The 18,422-nt window shown below is 49.3% G+C and overlaps 1 protein-coding gene across 1 annotated transcript in view; it reads right to left on the bottom strand.

The window, feature by feature from the left end:
- LOC104526783 (retinoic acid receptor RXR-alpha) overlaps window positions 1-18,422 on the bottom strand; it is a 36,970-nt gene that overhangs the window by 8,472 nt on the left and 10,076 nt on the right. Inside the window, exons 4-5 of the mRNA XM_010170332.2 lie at window positions 8,775-8,944; window positions 2,670-2,799 (exon numbers count right to left, since the gene is read on the bottom strand). Coding sequence (XP_010168634.1) covers window positions 2,670-2,799; window positions 8,775-8,944 — 300 coding nt within the window. The remainder of the gene's footprint in view (window positions 1-2,669; window positions 2,800-8,774; window positions 8,945-18,422) is intronic.

The following is an 18,422-nucleotide window of genomic DNA, read 5'->3' as shown; positions in this document are numbered from 1 at the left end:
TGGCCACAGGATGTTTCCGCCCCAACCACGGGAACATTTATTTGGCTATTTACTGGGCGAGGCTTGGCACTTGCTGAGGGATTGCAACACTGTGAAACCCAAAGAGGACAGAGAAGACGTGGGAGTGCACCAGGAGGCTGCAGGAAGCATGCTCCATGGCTGAGGAGGACCTCCTGCAGCCAGACCCACAGAAAGGTGGGTGCCACGGGTGCCTCCCCCCAGCCATCACACGCAGATCCACCGCAACTCCACACGCAGACCCTCCCTGCAGCTCCAAACAACAGAAACCAACATTTCCAAACATTCACAACCTTCCCCCTTGGCACCAGTTTTCACAACTCTGCCCTGACTCTTGGCCATCACCCAACACCCCTCTGCCATGGCTCTGCATGGCCCCAGCAATGCCGAATCCAGCTTCTGGCTTGCCAAGAATATCTGAAAGTGGTGAGGCTGCGGGGTGCTGCTGACATCTGTGCTGGGCTTATTCCAGCTAAGGAGCGCTGGATTAATCAGCATCCTTCAGCTGAATTATTCCCATTTAGAGCAGCATCCTTCAGCTGAATTATTCCCATTTAGAGCTGAGATGTTTCAGCTGAAATGGGGAACTTATTTCTATCTGGTGCTTTCACCAGAGCATCCCCAAAGAGCTGACAAGATAAAGAGGCATGCAGAAAAAACCAGGTACAACCACAGGCAGCAAATCTGAGTCAGAGCTCAAACAAGTCTGCCCAAAGCGTTTTGCATTTCACCTCAAGTTCTGGAGAAGCAGAGCAGATTTCTTTTGACTCTTGTGACTCCTTTCTCATCCAACAAGGTGGTTGCAGCCTCTGGGGATGTTTTGGTTCCTCTCGGGTGGAGAAGGCACCGGGCAGTGCTGTGACCATCATGTTAATTCGTCTCACTACCACGTTTCCCCACGAGCCATATAAAATGAACTGCAGCTGCAGAGCCATGATGCTCAGCATCTTTTGCCAGGCTGGCCTCAATGCAGGGAAAAATTCAGGTTATTGCTGTCTCAGCTATAGCAAGCTTGGAAACAAGAAAACCTAGGGAAAACAGGCTTTAAAAGTTGAGTTTCCTTCTCCAAAAAGCTCAGAGAGGGAAGCTTTTTAAAAGATTCAGGATTAGAGGAAAGCTCCTGCCGGCCCATCCAGCACCGCTCCTCCAAAGATGCGTGCTCTGCTTAATTTTGCCTCCAAGGATGCATGACTGAGTCTGACTGACGCTCTTAGCTAAATTTTATATACTTAAATATTTCATGGGCAGCTGTTCTCAGCAGGCTGCTCCCCCACTCAATAATTGATAGAGCCACTGGTTAAAAGACTTGAGGGAGGTTATCTGAGGCCTCGACAGAGACACTTGGGGCAAGGAGTCTATCAGAGCTACTCCAGATGCTCAGCCCACCTCACGGCCATGGGGTTAGAGCCACCATGAGATCCAGGATGCGATGGGGTCTGCAGCCCCTTCTCCTCCTGCCCCATGGATTGGCCTCTCCAGGATGCCAGCTCAGAGTTGCTCATAACAAGCACCAGCACAAAGGAGAGAACATCAGGTCAGAAAGTCTCCAGTTCAGCTTTCATTAGCCTTCTTCTAAAGAGAAAGGGAAACCTTGAACTCTTGTTGGGGGTTTTGTTTCCATTTCACATTTCCATTTCCATTTCAAAAGAAAGAGGTAGCTTTTTGTCTGAATCCAGTTCTTCCCTGTGGTATTTGCAGAAAGCCCTTTAAGATTTCTATAGAGATGTTTCCCCTGCTCATTCACTCTCATAAGAGGCTCTAAAGATCCTCTTCAAAAATACATTTTGTTTATTTTCCAGAGAGGTCACTGATACAGCTCTGGCAATACTCACACCCATGTAAAAGTCAGAAGAGCACCTTCACCAAATGGCTATCAGGAGCTGTCCAGGAAGGGTATGGGACTTGGCCCACTGACAACTTGCCTTCCTCTTTGTTCAAGGGAGCAAAACTCTCCGCTGCGTCAAGCCAAAGATTTTTTAATCACTTATCTAATGATGTGAGCTATGCAAAGAGCTTGATGCCTAAAATGCACTCTCCTTGAGCTCTGCTCTTGATTTCTTGCCCTCCCTTGTCTTTGTGCACAGCCTCCCAGCAGCAAGGTCTTGCATTTACTGGATGGAAGAAGACCCTTTTCACAGCTCATGGCTTTTCACCTCCCAAAGCCTCCATTCCTGCAGACCCCCTGCTGCACAAGGAAATTTAAAATAAGCCCGGATAATTTTATTTTCATCTTGGTGGGTGGGAGAGGGAGGCCAATATATTTTTCTCCCCTTTCTGGTTTTAATTATGATCAAACATTTTAGTTTGATGAAATTTCATGGAGTTCCAAGCCCACTTTGTCTTTCAAGTCTCAGCTCGGGAGGAAGGCAGTGTGTAGCTCCCTTGGTTTCAATCACCCAGTGCACATCTCATCAGAGATGAAGCCGGGGCATTTCTCAGCTGATCGGCAGCTGGTGCCACATTTTGGATCACAGTCAGCAACGCATCCCCTTGGGGCTTTTAAAATCCTATTTAGCAATTGAATTATCGGAGGCTATTACTCAGAATCAGTTAACGACTTTCAAGTTGCCGGGACCTATATTTAAGCGTAATACCTGTCACCGGTGAGATGTAACACTCCTATGGCCCCGTGCCAGATGGTTCCCACTCACCTGCTCTGAGCAAGATGACCTGGTCGTCCAGGGGCAGCTCGGAGAAGTGAGGGATCCTCTTGGCCCACTCCACCAGGGTGAAGAGCTGTTTGTCTGCTGCCTGGCATATGTTTGTCACCGGGTCATTGGGCTGCCAAGAGAAGGAGATTGAAAGGTTGGGAGAAGGCACAGCAAGGAGAAGAGCAGAAGCTGGAGGAGCTGCTGAAGGGTCTTGCTGTCTCCCTGCTGCAGGCAAGGACACCAAAGTTGGGAGGAGCCCAGAAACGGACATTATCGCTCACAGGGAAAGGAGGTGACTTGGCTTCTCCATCAGATGGTTTTAAGTAGTTTTTAGCAAGCTCCAAAACAGGAACCAGGAGTGTTGAGACCAAATATCCATCACCCTGACCAATGAATCAAACCAGCTCAGGAAAGGGCAGGCTCCTGCACCGCGCAACACACACATTCCCCGTGCCAGCAGCTCCCAGCTCGATAAACCAGCACCAGAGGGGGCATTACAGAAAAAAGAGAAAAACCTTTTCCTTTGAAATATTATCCAGTAACAAAAACCATCTGCTCTCAAGGAGGACAGTCAGCCTAAACACACCAAATCCCTGTTTAAAGGAACTGCTAACAGCTCAAGTGGGCTTGTGATTAGGAACTGGAAGAGACTGTCTAACCCCAGCAAAGACATACCTTGCTAGAACAAGTGTGTACATAGGGTTTACCTCTCTGGACAGGGATGTATGAGCCCCTCCACATATCCCACTGTAATCCCTGCTGATATCTAGCAGCTTTGATTATACGATTCTTTTTCTTCCATGTCCTTAAAAGAGCAGTTTCCAAATCGGAGGAGGAGTGTTCACTTCACCCCCAGATCGCAGAGGGAAGGGATGTGAATTCAGAGGCAGAGCAGACACGAACACCAGCATAACCTCTCCCTCCAGCAAGTCTGGGTTTCAGCAGGTCAAGGCCATTCCTCACCATCAGCTGGCTGTGTTACAGCAAACTCCTCTCCCAGGCTGGGCAGATGAGGACCATGCTGCTGAGTGTCACCCCTGCCTGGTCCCCTCTGCTGTCCCCTGGCAGCAAACACAAACTCTGTGCCTCAGTGGCCAATGTCTCCCATTCTCCAGGCTTAAAATAACCAGCATCTGGCAAGCTGAGGAGCACCCGCCTTCGAAGTATTTTCACCTGTTGCATGCAGAGATGGATGGGAATGGGCTCGTGTTCAGCAGGGCAGCTGAGGAGCAGGGAGCATCGGTCCAGGGATTTTCCCTCCCTGCTCTGCCCAGCAGGGGCAGCTCCCCAGGGGGTGCAAGGGAAAGGGAATCTCGCTCTGAGGGAGCTGGGGCTCTTCTCTGGGGAAGGAGAGGTGAGCAGGGACTGGGCTTTTCCCCAGCAAAGGGAGATAAGATGGGATTTCACAGAATTGCCTTGACTGGAAAAGCCCTTTAAGATCGAGTCCAATCACTAACCCAACACTGACAAGTCCCCGACTAACCCACGTCCCTCAGCGCTTTGTCTACATGACTCTTCAATCCCTCCAGGGATGGGGACTCCACCACTGCCCTGAGAAAGGGTCAGAAGGGACACCCTTGGCCCAAGCTATAGGAGCATCACCAACTTCAAGTTGTCTGAGTTTGGCCAGCGAGCTGGAGCAGCCAGGTGGAGAGTCCAGGTGGAGAGGAGAGCCAAGTTGTCCCAGCTCCCATGGGGTGGGATGGGGATGGAGCCCAGCATGCCTCGGAGCAGGACATGACCTATGGGAGACCCTGTGCTCCAGGAGAACCTGACCCATGAAGCCACAAATGCCTGCACAGCCCCATGAAAGGGGTATTATAGGAAAGTTAGTTGGTTTTACCAAAGCTTTTATTAGAGATTGCTTCTGGGCAGGTTGTCACCATTTCTAGGACTTTGCCCTGATGCAGCAAGCCAGACTTCAGGTCTCCCAGCCCAGGCTGTATCACCGCTGCTCTGCAGACAGCACAAGCTGTGCCCAGCCTTTGGCGCTTCGTACTGGTGCTCAGCCTTTAATTACACCTCAGATGGCAGTTCCTGGAACCACCACTGTGGTTCCTGGCAGAACTTAATCACCACAGCTTGAGAGGCAGCTAAAAGTATCCCTGCAGTCTGAAAAGGCCCTGTGTGTCTCCAGGAGGGGATCTGCAAGGCGGTGCTAGAAACCCTCCCGGTGCAGGGTAAGCAAATCCCCTCCTGCAGTAAATAGCAAGGGCACGGTGCCGGAGTGTGACAGAATGAAAGGACACACAGGCACCTGATCCTCCTGGAAAACTGGAGCTTGGAGACATCTTCCAGAAAATGGTGACTTGAAACCAGCTGCTCAAAGGCCAATTAAGAGCTAATGGGGATAACACCTCTCAGTTACAGGCTTTGCCTTTCAGTGGCCAGGAGCCCATCCGAGGTGGTGCTTACACTGCAGGAGCCCTGCTTCATGGCTGCTGGGGACATGGGGCAGAGGAAAACCCATCCTCACACCCCAGCATACTGCCTGGGGACAGGTAAGACCAGGGCATACGGCCAGTCCCCAGCTCCTGACAGGGATCACATGGGGTCTTGGCACTTGCTGGGACACACAGCATGGAGGAATCCTGCAGCCCTGCTCCCTTACATGTGGGAACCTCTTACAGGGTTTATCCCTTTTGCTACGGTCAGCAGCCAGACAACCATAGCAATTAGCAGCTACTTGCAGCGGCTGAAGAGCTGTTATCAGGGCCTCAGGGGTGCAATTACTTCAAGTGAGTGTTTTAGTGATGGTCATCAAAACGCCAAGTCTTGGCACTCTCCTACCACCGGAGACAGAAGGAGAACAGATTGGCAGGGCTGGTTTCTGCCTGGCTCAGCACTCTTCCCCATCCTGTCCACGCCACCACCAGGATCATACCCCCCTGTACTCCCCTTTCCCCATCATGGGCTTCAAACCATGAACATACCCCATCCTCTCCAGTGTCAATCAAGGTGACAGGACAGAGCTACAGGTCCCCTCCTAGGTCACGTACTCAGAGCAGCACAATTCACCAGCAACGTGTTTAGATATCAGGGCTGCTGGAACAGCCCTTGCCCTCCCCTTTCACCAGCTCTGAAGACCATGCTGAAGCCCGACAGTTGGGCTCCACACTGTCCTTGGTGGAAGAAATCAGCATCAGTGCCAGCCTGGCAAAGCAGAGGGACCTCCCTCAACCAGAGTTGGGATCTCTGCTCTCAGAGCAGCACAGGGGACCATGGCACAAGGTGACAGTCACAGACACAAGAGCATCTGGGAGAGGAGGGTGTTAACTCCTACAGCACTCTGCCATCTCCATCCCAGCCTGGCACAGCACAGTGGAAACGTCTTTGCAAACGCTGGAGTTCTCCAGCTCACCAGCAGTGTTCAACACAGCTGGAGTAAGGTGCAGGGATACAAAGAGAAGGATGTATTTAATGGCTTTAAAATGGAAGAGGGGAGGTTTAGATGAGATACTAGGAAGAAATTCTTTGCTGTGAGGGTGGTGAGACACTTGCCCAGGTTGCCCATAGAAGCTGCGGCTGCTCCTCCCTGGAAGTTTTCAAGGCCAGGTTGGATGAGGCTTTGAGCAACCTGGTCTAGTGGAAGGTGTCCCTGCTGATGGCAGGGGGGTTGGAACTGGATGAGCTTTGAGGTCCCTCCCAACCCAAACCAGTCTGTGATTCTGTGATGCTATGATCTAACGTACCAGGTTAATAGAAAACAGCTTGTGCTTTACTCTGTGTCTATCAGGGACTGAATCTGTCTGCGTTTCCATCACACGGGCTCTCTGGGGAGGGCTGGGAGGAGGGCAGCTCCTCTGTCTTCCCTCGCCTCATCCAGTGGCCTCGTCACTGCGAGCTGCTGATCTCATACATCTGCTAAACCTGCTACAAATGTCACCTCATCGGACAGAAGCCGCTTGACAATAATAGAGCATTTCAACAAGCCTCCTGCTTCTATTTAGATGCAACACACATCCTTGTTCACAGTAATGCGTGTTGAATTATGCAGGAACTGGCTTTCAATTTGCTACAAGAGGCTGAGGAGAGGCAGTGCCAGACGAAGCCATTTATTTCAGCTCGCTCTCTGGGGTTTGTTTTCAAGTCAGCACAACGCTGGCTACAACTCCCCTGAAGTCTTTTTAATCCTGATAACCGTCAGAGTCTCTCCGAGCCCTACGCTAACCATGGCTGAGCTGCCCCCTCCAAAAAAGTCCCTCAGAGCTTTGTGGTGATGGGACCCTCTGGCTGGTGGGCATTGTTGCCCCGGCTCTCAAATGCAGGGGAGCATCCTGGCCTTGTGTCTGCTTCTGGAGAGCTGCACTTAGGAATTGTCTTTGTCTGTAGTAGGAAGGTTTAGGATGAAAAGCCTCACTTAGCAAGTCAGCCATAAAGTGTCCTTGTAGGTAAAGGCCAAGAAGAGCATCACCCCATAGAGGCAGTTAAGACGTAGACTCCTACAAGGAGCAGCCTGACTCTGAGATCTCTTGTCAAGCCCTGCCAGATAAGGTATTCCCAGCTCAATCCTCCAGTCTCATATGAAGAAAGAGATAAAGTATTATTGTAGCAGAAAATAAATACTGCCGAGTCCTTCCACTTCCCAGAAATAGCTGCATTTCATCATCTCAGCCTCACAGACACCTAGCACAGAGCAATAGGGATATTTCAGCATATGATCCTGCTCTCCTGGGTTAGCTGTGCTCCTCTGAAGAACTGCCGGGCAGCCAGGAGATGGATGTCACCTCCCTCCAGCCTCTCCCCTCCCCAGCAGCAAGCCTGGCAATAGCTAGCAGGGTACTGGGGTAATTTATACCCTCCACAGCCCCGATGACCCCTTGCAGCAGCAATATCTTCCCCGTTAACAGAGCATGCCATGGGATGGTGGGTGCCTGCCAGAAGGCATCGTCATAAGGCAAATGAGAAATTAAACCTGTGCAGCTGACCCTGGCCCCAAAAGCACACACGCAACGGCACATGGCAATTTATTTTTGCCCTCTAACTCTTTGCTTTGAGACTTTCCAGTCCCTCAGTACCCCAGGGCTCCCCAGTGTACCCAGGGCCAGGAGTAATTATCCTGACATACTGCTATATTTTTGCCCTCTAACTCTTTGCTTTGAGACCTTCCAGTCCCTCAGTACCCCAAGGGCTCCCCAGTGTACCCAGGGCCAGGGGTAATTATCCTGACATACTGCTGTATTAGTTGCCCCAATTGCAGTCCTACCTTCCCTCTATTCCCAGTAATTTCACAGGACCAGGGGCTATTGAGGAATGGGGACTGGATCCTAAATGCTGCCTAGACTGGGCAGCAAGTACTTGCTCTGCAACAGGGCTCTTTATGAGGGCTTTGCATAGGGTCTGTCCACAAACAGAATTTCAGAGAAGTTGCCTCTCACATTTGGAGGTAGCTGCTTTGCAGGGAGGCTTTCTCTAAGCAAGGCTATAACCTGCTGATAAGGGAATTTCTTAGGAAAGGGACCAAGACAGCTTCCCTCACCACAGCTTCTCACTCTCTTCCTATTTCCCTGTCAGCTATCTCTTGTTTACACAAGGTCCTGTTACAGCCTGGTTGCTTCGAGCAGGTCCAGTTATAATGCAAGCTTGGGAAAGGAACTTGAAAGCAACCTTCTCCAGGTTTTATTTTCTTACAGCCAAGCAGCTGTATAATTCTGCATCTTAAAAGTCACACCCCAATTTTATAACTCTTACCTCTTTGCACTTCAGCTGCACGGCTCTGTTTACTGGCTTGATTGGAATCTGAGCTCTTCAAGGAGTGTCTCCTTGCCTTTTAGCACTAAAGGCTGTTAACTAAAGTGAAATCTTCTCTGTGAGTCTTTCTAATTAGGCCTTACAGTATCTCTTCCTTCACTACAGCAATGAGACAGAGAAGCCCCAGTGCTGGTGGTTGCACAGGGGTTTGTTTTCCTCATACTTCCATCTAAGCTCACACAGGGAGTCTACAGCAGAGCTAAGAAGTTACATTTCTGAGCTCTACTTACTTCTTTTCCCGTAAGATAACCCCTCTCTGACCTAGGCTCGCTGCTGTAGGTCAATCCCAAGGCCCCACAAAACATCCCTTTGCCCCGTGTGCCCAGGATGGGGCCAAAGGGAAAGCTGCCTTACCGAGCTTGGCGTCAAGCCCATATTTGCTTCAATGTACGTCTCTGTCTTTGGCTCCACGGCAAGTTCAGCTTCCAAGATCTTTTCCACGGGCATGTCCTCATTAGCAGTACTTGTTGACTCCACTTCATTCTCATTGCGGTCCTTCCCTCGCTGCCTCTCCTCCTGGACGGCTGGAAGTGGACAGAGGAGGGACAGTGTCAGCCTTGGGCTCCCAGCCACGGTGTCACGTGCTGAGCTGGGACCCTGAAGATCCATGGAGCTATGGGTGCTGCGTAGCCATGAAAACCTAAAGCATCCTCAGTCCTTGTGACCTGAGCCCACACACATCTGATGACTTGTTTTTCCACCAGTGTGGTCAGCGGGTCTCAGGTTTGAGCAGTCCAAGGGGTGTCCAAGGAGGTTTGGGGAAGCCACCGAGCAGCCCTGGCCTGGGAGAGCTGCTCCGTGTGCGTTCCCCTGGGAATACAGCAAGGGAGACTCCTGCTCAGACCTGGCCTGTGTCAGGAAACGCCTCCTTCTGCAGAGGGAGAAGTCCTGGAAGCAAAAAGGTTAAGGACATGATGAAAAGCAAAGGAAGCAACATAGCGAGTCATCGTGGGAGAGGGAAATGGATGGGTGAAGGGATCACATAAGAGAATCCTAAAAAAAAAAAAGATAAATCAGTCAGTTTAAAGCATAAGTCTAGAGTTCAACAATCTTCTGAGCTTGTTAGTGCTGAATTTCCATGGAGGTCACATCCTGCAACCTAGATTCCTGGTCCATCAGTGATGCTAATGAGTGCCACAAGGCTCTGTGGTAGGATGGTGCTACCGTGGGACAGGAGCTGGGAGCAGGGATCTGCCGGCACCACTCCAGGCAAACCACCATCCTGCCTTTGTCCCTGGGCAACAGGAGAGACCTGTCCCAAATCCTGTGTGGTAGGAGTCATCTAGCCAGAAGGATGTCACATGCTGATGAGTTAACATCTGAACAGTGCATAGATGAAAAACGCTTATTAGATGCTAATAGCATTATTATTTATAACGATCTCACTTTAAAACAGCAGACAGACTTTCCCTAAGCCTGGGAAGTAGAGTTAGGCAGACAGTTACACGGGTAACTCTCTCTCTTTCAATCATCATGTTACATACTCTAAATCACACACTTTTCCACACACCGTTGTTTCCCACAGTACGTTTTAGCCCAGAACAGCCCAAGCAACAGGAGTTTCCAACATGAGAGACAACTCCCTGAACTTCTCTAGCTCTTTGTTGAGGACTGAATGAGGCATTCAGTAATGGAAAATTGACAATTATCCTAACTCTTTACCTCTCTGCTGAATTTGAAGCTGGTTATGTGAAGTTAAGAGAAAGCAGCAGGGGCACAGGTATTGTTCTAGGGAAATCAGAGCTGTCTGTAACACAATAAGGCTTTTTAGGTGTTTAGTAGGACCAGCTCCATGCCAAGTGCAAAAAAATAAAACCTGGAATATGAAAGTTATTTCTCAAAAAACAGGAAATTAAAACACATGCTAAAAGAGTCCTATATGGACTGATCAGTCCTATAATGGCTGATCCCATTAACCCAGCTCCAGCCCAGCACGCGGAGGCCTGGGGCTGATTTCCACTGCTCACCCTCCCCTCCCGCACCAGCCCCATCAACAGTGTTCAGACTCCTTCCATGTGAAAGCTGTTACACAAAAAACCAAGAGGTTATTTTTTGTGAACTGCTCTTAAGTTTATGGGCTGTAGTGGCTCCCAAAGCCCACGCAACGTTTTCTGCTTGGTCTGCCAGAGCCAGGTAGGTTGCTGCTGTCAGAGCTCAGATTTGTGTCGTGGCTTTTGTCCATCTGGCTCTTGTGTGGCACGGATTCTTCTCTTCACTTTTTCAGGCCAACATAAAATCCTGCTTAAATTTCTCCCTCCACCCCTAACTCCTGCTTTCTCAATCATCAAAAGGCTAGACATTTTTGCTTAATGCCAGCCCTTCCTCAACAGCACAGATGCACCAAAACTCCTTTGGGCACATTAGAAAAGATAAAACACCTACTAAATAACAGAAAAGCCTAAGAGAAAGGCAAACCCTCAACAAATGAGATTTTATAAAATGACTTAAATGCCAAAGACCTGATGCACAGTTGCAGCAGGTTTCAAGGATAAAGGTACAAAGCATGGTTCCTCGCTCTGAGAGCAACCACACAAGGACAGCTTCCACCACTGGGACCACTCCTCTGGGAAGGGATGTTAATCCAAAAAACACATCTTCTTGCTCAGCTGCCAATGACTTAGTTGGATGCTGGGATCTGTGGGAAAGCATTGCAGAGGTCTGGGGAGACAGTGGCTACATAAAACTTAAATCTGCAAATGTCAGCCTCATCAAAACCAACAGTCACATTCTTGGGGGTGAAGAATCAGATACACCTGAAGCATTACAGGAGAATGAACTTTACAGGTCATCACGACGGCGTTTGCTAGTGATTAGGCTGAATCTAGATGATATGAATGATAGATGGAAGAGACAGATGCAAAGAGATTATACATATAAGTAGTTATTTCTATTGATCTGTGCTTGGAGCTGCTGCACCAGAAAGTTGATGCTGCTGCTCACTGAGGAGCTGGTCAGCAGAAAGCTGGGCCATCCCACCCAAAATCCTCAACACTTGCCCCTGCCCAGCTGGCTGCCACAGCAAAGACACACCAGGCAGATCAGATGGTGTATTCACACCGAGTATGTCAGGTCCAAAGATGAACCAAGCCATTGACAGGGAAAACGTTACCTGCTTTGCTACCCCCTTGTTTCCAAGACCAGTCAGCCCTCTCCAAAGCCAGGACAAGGCTGGCATCACTCTGCGATCCCCTCCCTGCAGCTTGGATGACCTCCATCCATCCCATATCCTTGGCTCTCTGGAATGCTGGAAAGCAGTGCCTGTTTCCCAACGCTGAGCTCAGAGACATTATTATCCTCCTTTCCCACTCAGAAGCAGCTTCAAGCAGAGGTCTTCACCAAGGTGTGCATCTGGCAGGACAAGTTGACTACTACATGAGGTCCTGTTGCTTCTTGCTTGCAGGACTTGCGTTACCAGGTGTTTATGAACCTGACCTGTTCCTCACTTAGAAACGACATGGCACACCTGCCCAACCCTAGCTGCTGGATGTAGCTTTTGGGGATGCCTGCGAGGCAGCGACTCCTCTAGATGTTGATTCAGTTGTAGATCCTATTTTCTGTCCCTACGGGCAGCTTGAGGAATGAAGTGGCAACAGCTTTGTTCTTCATGTGAGCAACGGGTTTGCTCCTGCAACAGCTCTGTGACTGGCCTTGGGTTACAGTTGTCAGTGCATACATGAACTCCCCTCCAATGGTCATCTTAGTGTCACCTTGTTCTTCCAAGCGTGTCCCTCTTTCAGATCCAGAGACTGAATTAATCAAATCCAGCATCTCCACTTTCCTAGTTTCAGATTCACCCTGAAGCATCATACAGCTCCAGGGGTGGCAAGCCCAACACATTGTCCTGAAAGGCACAGGGATTTGCAGATGACATTCAAGATGCTTGTAAATTATGGGTTCCAAGACATGGACATCTCTGTGGATGCAGCCAAAGTGTTTCTTGAGATGTCAGAAAAAATAGCAGGTGGGGTAGGGAGAAGGAAAGAAGGAGCAAGGACTCAAGCAAATCAGCTTTTTTAAGAAAAATCGTGCGATATGGGACATTTATGTGAAGGAAAATCTTCAGTAGTGAGAAGACCCCTCACCATAAAGACCTAGGACCTCACCTCTGAAGTCTACTTGCCACTCCCACTGGGGATTAGTCAAAAAACCCACAGTGGAGATGGCAAAAATACATTTTTCAAGTGGATTTGGTCTGGGAGCTGGCTATCTTTGTGGCTTTGGTTTTTTATTTATCTATCTAAAAAGAGAAATACAAATGTGGTAGCTGCATGGCAGTTTGTCTGGTAATATTGAAATGGGAATACCTTGTTCTTCTCGGCTTCCCAGAAGTCTTGTGGGCCGGGATGGATGGTGCTCCATCCCTGTAACACAGTAAAATTTAGAAACAAAGATCATTATATCATTCGGTTCTTGTTGCTTCTGCTGGATTTTCCTTTCATGTAAATTCTGAACTCACAGGATAAAGACAAAAAACCCCAAAGGTTCTGTGACTGGCTCCTCCAACCAAATTCTCCCTTGTGGCACAATCAATGTATACTTAAGAAAAAATAAATATTCTCAACTCTGGAGAGGTCACAAGATGCTTCTCCCTCCTGCCTCACACGTGATGCTTCAGAGAATTAGCAAGGACACAGCATGACAATTCAAAGGAGCTGGTCCTGCTGCTGGCTGCCTTCTCTTGCTCATCATTCATGCCTCCTCTACACTGTGCCCTTTGGCTTAGCTGGGTGGGTAAGGAGACATCTAGCTTCTGTTCGAGAGGAGACCTCAGGAAGAGGATTAAACCACTGAGTGCCTGTGATAACAAGCCACTTCACAGCATGACCTACAAGGACCTTCCCAAACCTCCGTTGGGCTGTCTTGCTCCTCCTGCACTAGGATGGGGATAATGAGGTGGAAGGCTGGAAAACCCATCCCCGCTGCTGTGGGCAGAGCCGCTGCTCACCAGGAGGAGGGAAGGGCTGGCAAGGGCTCTGCAAGACCAGCATGACCCTCCCATCTCCCATCACACTCAATTAGTGCCTCAGCAGATGAGCTTTTCTGGACAAACTATGGGGCTTGTCTGGCATGGATGTGGGGAAGCCATTGAGAGGAGCTCGTGTCCTTGTCCTTCCACATCACCACCGCTCAGACTGCAGGTGTTAGATGAGATCCACTCTTAGGACTGTGCTGTTCCCAGCAATGTTGATTTTTCTGGTCATGAGGGCGGTACTTGGTGCGGGTCTATTCATCTTCAGTGCAGGAGGTGAGCCAGGCACATTCCTTGCTGTGACCCAGAAAACACTCTCCTGCGAGGCAAAGCCATTGTTACACCAGCCCCGTCTGCCACATTGGGTTTTCAGAGATGAGCTTCTACGCGCTCTCCTCTTGGGTTGATGGCTGTGCCAATGTTTTTATTTTTCTTCAAGGAGATTCATATGGTTGAGAGGTTTTCTAGTCTGATTTTCTTAACATAAGGGAAACATTTAAACCTTGCACTCCACTTCAGGAGAAAAAAAGATGTTGTAGTCAAAGAGCTCTGAGAGGCAGCCCCACCACCTCCAGCTATGTCTCAGCCGAGCCAAGGACAGAAGCCTGTGTTTTCCATGGCACCTGATGAAGAGGCTCTCATGTCATTCTACTTGATTTGGCCTGTACCTGCCTAAGGCCAATTGCTGTCATTTTTCATCTCAAGCTTCTCCAGTCCATCTGCACATCCCCAGGCCATGATACAGCAAGATAGAGAGTCCCATGTGTCAAGAACACTTCTTGGTGACCTCTCTGTGTTTAAGAACCAAAACATCTCATCCCGTGGATTGCAGATGAGCCTCAGATGCCTGATTCTGAGGCCTGATGTGCAAAAATGCCAGATCCATCCTCTGCTGGTGTACACATCAAGACTAGACATCCTGCCTTTGCTTGTGGTGCAGCATCTGATGGCTACATAAGCAGGTTTGAGTCCACTGCAAAGTGAACAACCAACCAGCTCAGGTGCCCAAACCAACTAGGGTGGGTTGCTGCAGTTGAGTAATGAACTTTCCAGCTGCTGAAGAAGAACAAGCTGCTCGCTGAGGTTCTGGGGAGGACTTGGAAGACACTGCTGAGAAACCACTGCAGCGTCCCCAACTCCTGCTACTTCATCACAAGCCTTGTGATGAATGTTGTTAAGTCCCTGGTCTTTGAGATGTGTGAACATCCCAGAATTCCATCCTCCAACAAAAGTTCTTTGCTTTTTAAACCTCAGGCTTGTGAGGAGAAACCTGATGCTGTGATCTGCAGACTAATTAGATTAAAAAAAAAAAAAAAAGAAAAGAAGAAGAAGAAGAAAGAAAGATGTCAAGCACGTGCTCTGTTTTTAAAGCCTGGTCATAGATGCAACACGGGCGCTCGCAGCTGGGTCTCCCACGTCATGGCATGGCCGCCCGCCATGGGCACTGCCACGCTCGGGGCACCGCGCTTTTGTGCTGCAGGAATATTAACAAGGGGAGGGAGAGACACAGAGGGGACAGGATTCTCCACAGAGGCAGAGGCATTTCTGAGACTCCCATCAGGAAGAGCATGGCAGCCTTGTTTGTTTGCTGGGAAAGAGCTGGAGGCTACGACAGCTCCTAATTACCACTTACCCAGAGATGAGCGCTTGTTTCAGAGGAAAATCCATCCTTGTGGATGACTGGCTGGGGTTTGTTCCTCTTCATGGAAGAGGAGGGGGAAGGATAATTCACACCCATCAAAAATGGACTGAATGGGGTTTTCTCCAGCATCTGGAGTCCTTGGGCATGGAGAGCCCAGCATCGCGGGAGCAGGCACCGACGCTCAGCCTGGTTCTTGGACAGTGTGAAAGGTGCTGGGGAATGGAAGACGCATTTTTTGGCCTTGGCTCTCCCATTCTTCTTAGCACTCTCTGATCCTCTCCCACCTCACTCCCTTTGCTCCTTGCCATTCCCCAGCACATACAGGGATCCACACAACAAACAAGGATGATGCTGCTTCCCATATCACTCCAACCTGGATGGACTTCTGGGGACATGTCCCTGCATCTTTAGGACACACCACCCTCCTCCTGGAGAGCCTGGGGGCTCTGGTGGCCTCCAAGACCCAAAACCCTGCTTAGTCTCCTCTGAGCCTATGAGTGGGTGGCTGCTTTATTTCTGAAGTGCTGGGTGGAGGGTTATTGGGGATTTCTGTTTCACTAGCCATGGAATTTATTAGGCTCTGCTGCCTTTTTATGATGCTCCATCTTAGCTGTGTATCATCAGCATCTTGAAGCACTTATGCCTGAGGTACCTGTTTATATCGAAAAAAGCCATGATAGCTGAGGAAACTAATTCAGACAGTGTTTCCTCTGCTTTGCTTTCGTGTGCCTCCCTTTTTTATCAAAGATGCAGCTTTCTACTACAGCAACCAACCTCAAAAGCTGAGGTATGAAAAATAAATGGTGGTGTTTTCTCCAACATTTCAACTGAATACGGCATTTTTCAGATAGGCAAAATACTGCTGTGATGTTATAAAAAATGTAAATTCAATGAAATGGAGTGTTAAAAAGTGGATTAAAACCTTTGCATGCAGTTTCTTCACATGAGGAACAGCTCTGGAAAACAAAACTCACTTCAATCTCAAAAGACAGAAACTGCGAAATATAAACAAACAGCAACATTGCTAAAGTAATGAGAGAAAAATCATCAACCAAAAGCTTTTTCTCAACCTAAGAGTATCCTTCCAAACAAAAAACAAACCCAGCATCATTTAACCAGCTGGTTTAAAGAGCAGCACTTTAAAAGGATATAAGAAACAAGCTCATTAAGCTGAAAGACATTTTCCATTCCAAAATTATTACTAAAAATAACTGTGCTCTTGAACTCTGCCCCTTCACTGGGGTATGGCCACTTGCCTGCTTTTACATTCACTCGGACAGCGGGTTGGAGACCTGAATTCCTGCTCTTTCTCCCCAGATTCCTCTTGCTCCTGTTGGTCCCAAGAGATGCTCCAGGAGCTGGGATGGCGAGGGGGGGTTGCAGAGCCATGGTGGGGGATCAGGCACAGCTCAATGACTGCTGGGTTAGTGCAGGAACTGAGCTCCAAGTCACCCCAGGGTTCAAACACAGGGAAACTTTGGTCCCTCCAGACTAAGTGAATTATCTGAGCGGCTCCCTGGACACAAGCGGAGGTCTCTGAGCTGCAGACTAGAGTCGCTCCCTGCAACGCTGCAAGTCCAGCCCCTCCCAGGTTAAATCCCTCAGCTCGACAGCAGCACAAGAGAGAGGGGAAAACCCAACCCGCAAACAACACAGGAAGAATTATCTCAGGCTGTGAAGTTTAATGAAGTCTTGGAGTCATATCAGGCATGCAACCGGACAGAAGATGTCCTGGATCCTCAGAGCATGACTCTGGATCATGTCACAGCAGCTGATGGAGGCAAGCCACCACCGTTATGGTATCTGCGCCTGGATTTAGGAACGATCTTGGGGGTCAGTTATGCAGCCTGAGCCGCAGCTGCTAGGGGAGGACAGCCTTCTGGTCTCCAGATGGGCTATGAGCTTCCCAGTGGACGTGCATCAAGATCATTTTCACCCAGTCGGCATCAAACATCACCGACAATGCTCTGCAGCTTGCTCAGGCTGCAGACTTCAGCTCCTCAAGTGGTGGCTCCCAGCTAAGAAACTGGGCAGCCCAGCAGGTCCAGTGGAGCCAGCTTGGCTCATGCGAGGAGCTGCTCATGTCCAGAGGCAGGAGATGGAACGGGGCCGGGTTGCGCCGGTTCCCAATGTCTGCTCCCTGTGAGCCGTCCAAGGGCGGGCGGCGGGAGCATGAGAAAGGGCTCCTCGCTGGTATTTCCTGCTCGCTGTGCGATCTGGTGGTGTTGCCAGCAATGGTAGGGCTGGGGCCTCATCGCACAAGATAATGACACACTGCAACACCAGGCCGTGGGGTTTGTAGTCTGTGATGACCCCCTTCACCTCTGAAGTTAACCCCAGCCCATGGCATCGTGTGCAAGATGTCTTTATCCCAAGACCCTCAGTGTTTACTCCCTGAGGTTTCACAAGACCTCTGCCTCTCAAACTCAAAGGCAGTTTCCACTTTTTCCCTTTGAAATAGAAGGCTGTTGATACACAGACACCTTAGACCCTAATGAGTAACAGATTAAGCAGAGAGAGTTAGGCTTCTGGATGCAAACAGCCACCCCCACAATAATAATCCCTGCATTAGTCAAGATCCCTGATGGTAATCTTAATTTTGTTGACTATCCGGTATGTAGTGGGAGACAGAGTAAAAAAACCAAAGCCTCACACAGCTGGTAGTAATTCATAGGGGAAAAATGCTCCCAGTTGCTTATTTATTATAGCTGCAATACTTCAGAGCCCATGAGGCTCATTCACCACAGACACAGCATCAGGATCTATCTAAAATGTTTTTAACAGGGAGCAGCAAGAAGAGATGCATGCATCAGAAGGAACCTTCCACTTCTTCAGGCTTTCACCTCTTTAAGCCAAGATCCCCAAGACCTGACTGCAAAAGCAAAGCCTCGTAGCCCTGAAGCAATCCCCTGTCCTTCCAGTAGTACCCCATGGCCACCCCTTGCCTCCCTCCTCCGTGGGTACGCTGCATCATTTGCCCTGGCCAGGCTCTTTCCTGGAGCACATGGTCAAGAAGGTCCATCCCTCCATATCTGCTCTTGGCACGTTTACCTGGAGATTCCCCAGGTGTTGGGATCAAACCCTTCCAGAGCTCCATCAGCTGCCCAAGACGTCCTGGTATCTTTAATCTTTTAGCTTTACTCCTTACTCCTTTCCTCCAACTTCTTAGCTATGCAGGAGAGACTTTTCCTTTTACCTTTCTGACACAGGTTTTTGGGTATGAACATGACCCTCACCCCTCTTCTTCCCAGCATCACTGCAGGTCGCAGCACTGCTCACCACCACGCAGGATGCCTTATTCTCTCACCAGAGCTATAGTACTTAGCTTACTAGTACTTAGTGTGTACTTCCATAACATACAAATACCTTTGTGTTACAGGAGAGATACCTC

The sequence above is a fragment of the Antrostomus carolinensis genome, unplaced genomic scaffold (assembly GCF_000700745.2).
Source record: "Antrostomus carolinensis isolate BGI_N321 unplaced genomic scaffold, ASM70074v2 scaffold17936, whole genome shotgun sequence".
Taxonomy (NCBI): Eukaryota; Metazoa; Chordata; class Aves; order Caprimulgiformes; family Caprimulgidae; genus Antrostomus; species Antrostomus carolinensis.
The sequence above is the reverse complement of the archived record's forward strand: the minus strand, read 5'-3'. Positions and strand labels throughout refer to the sequence as shown.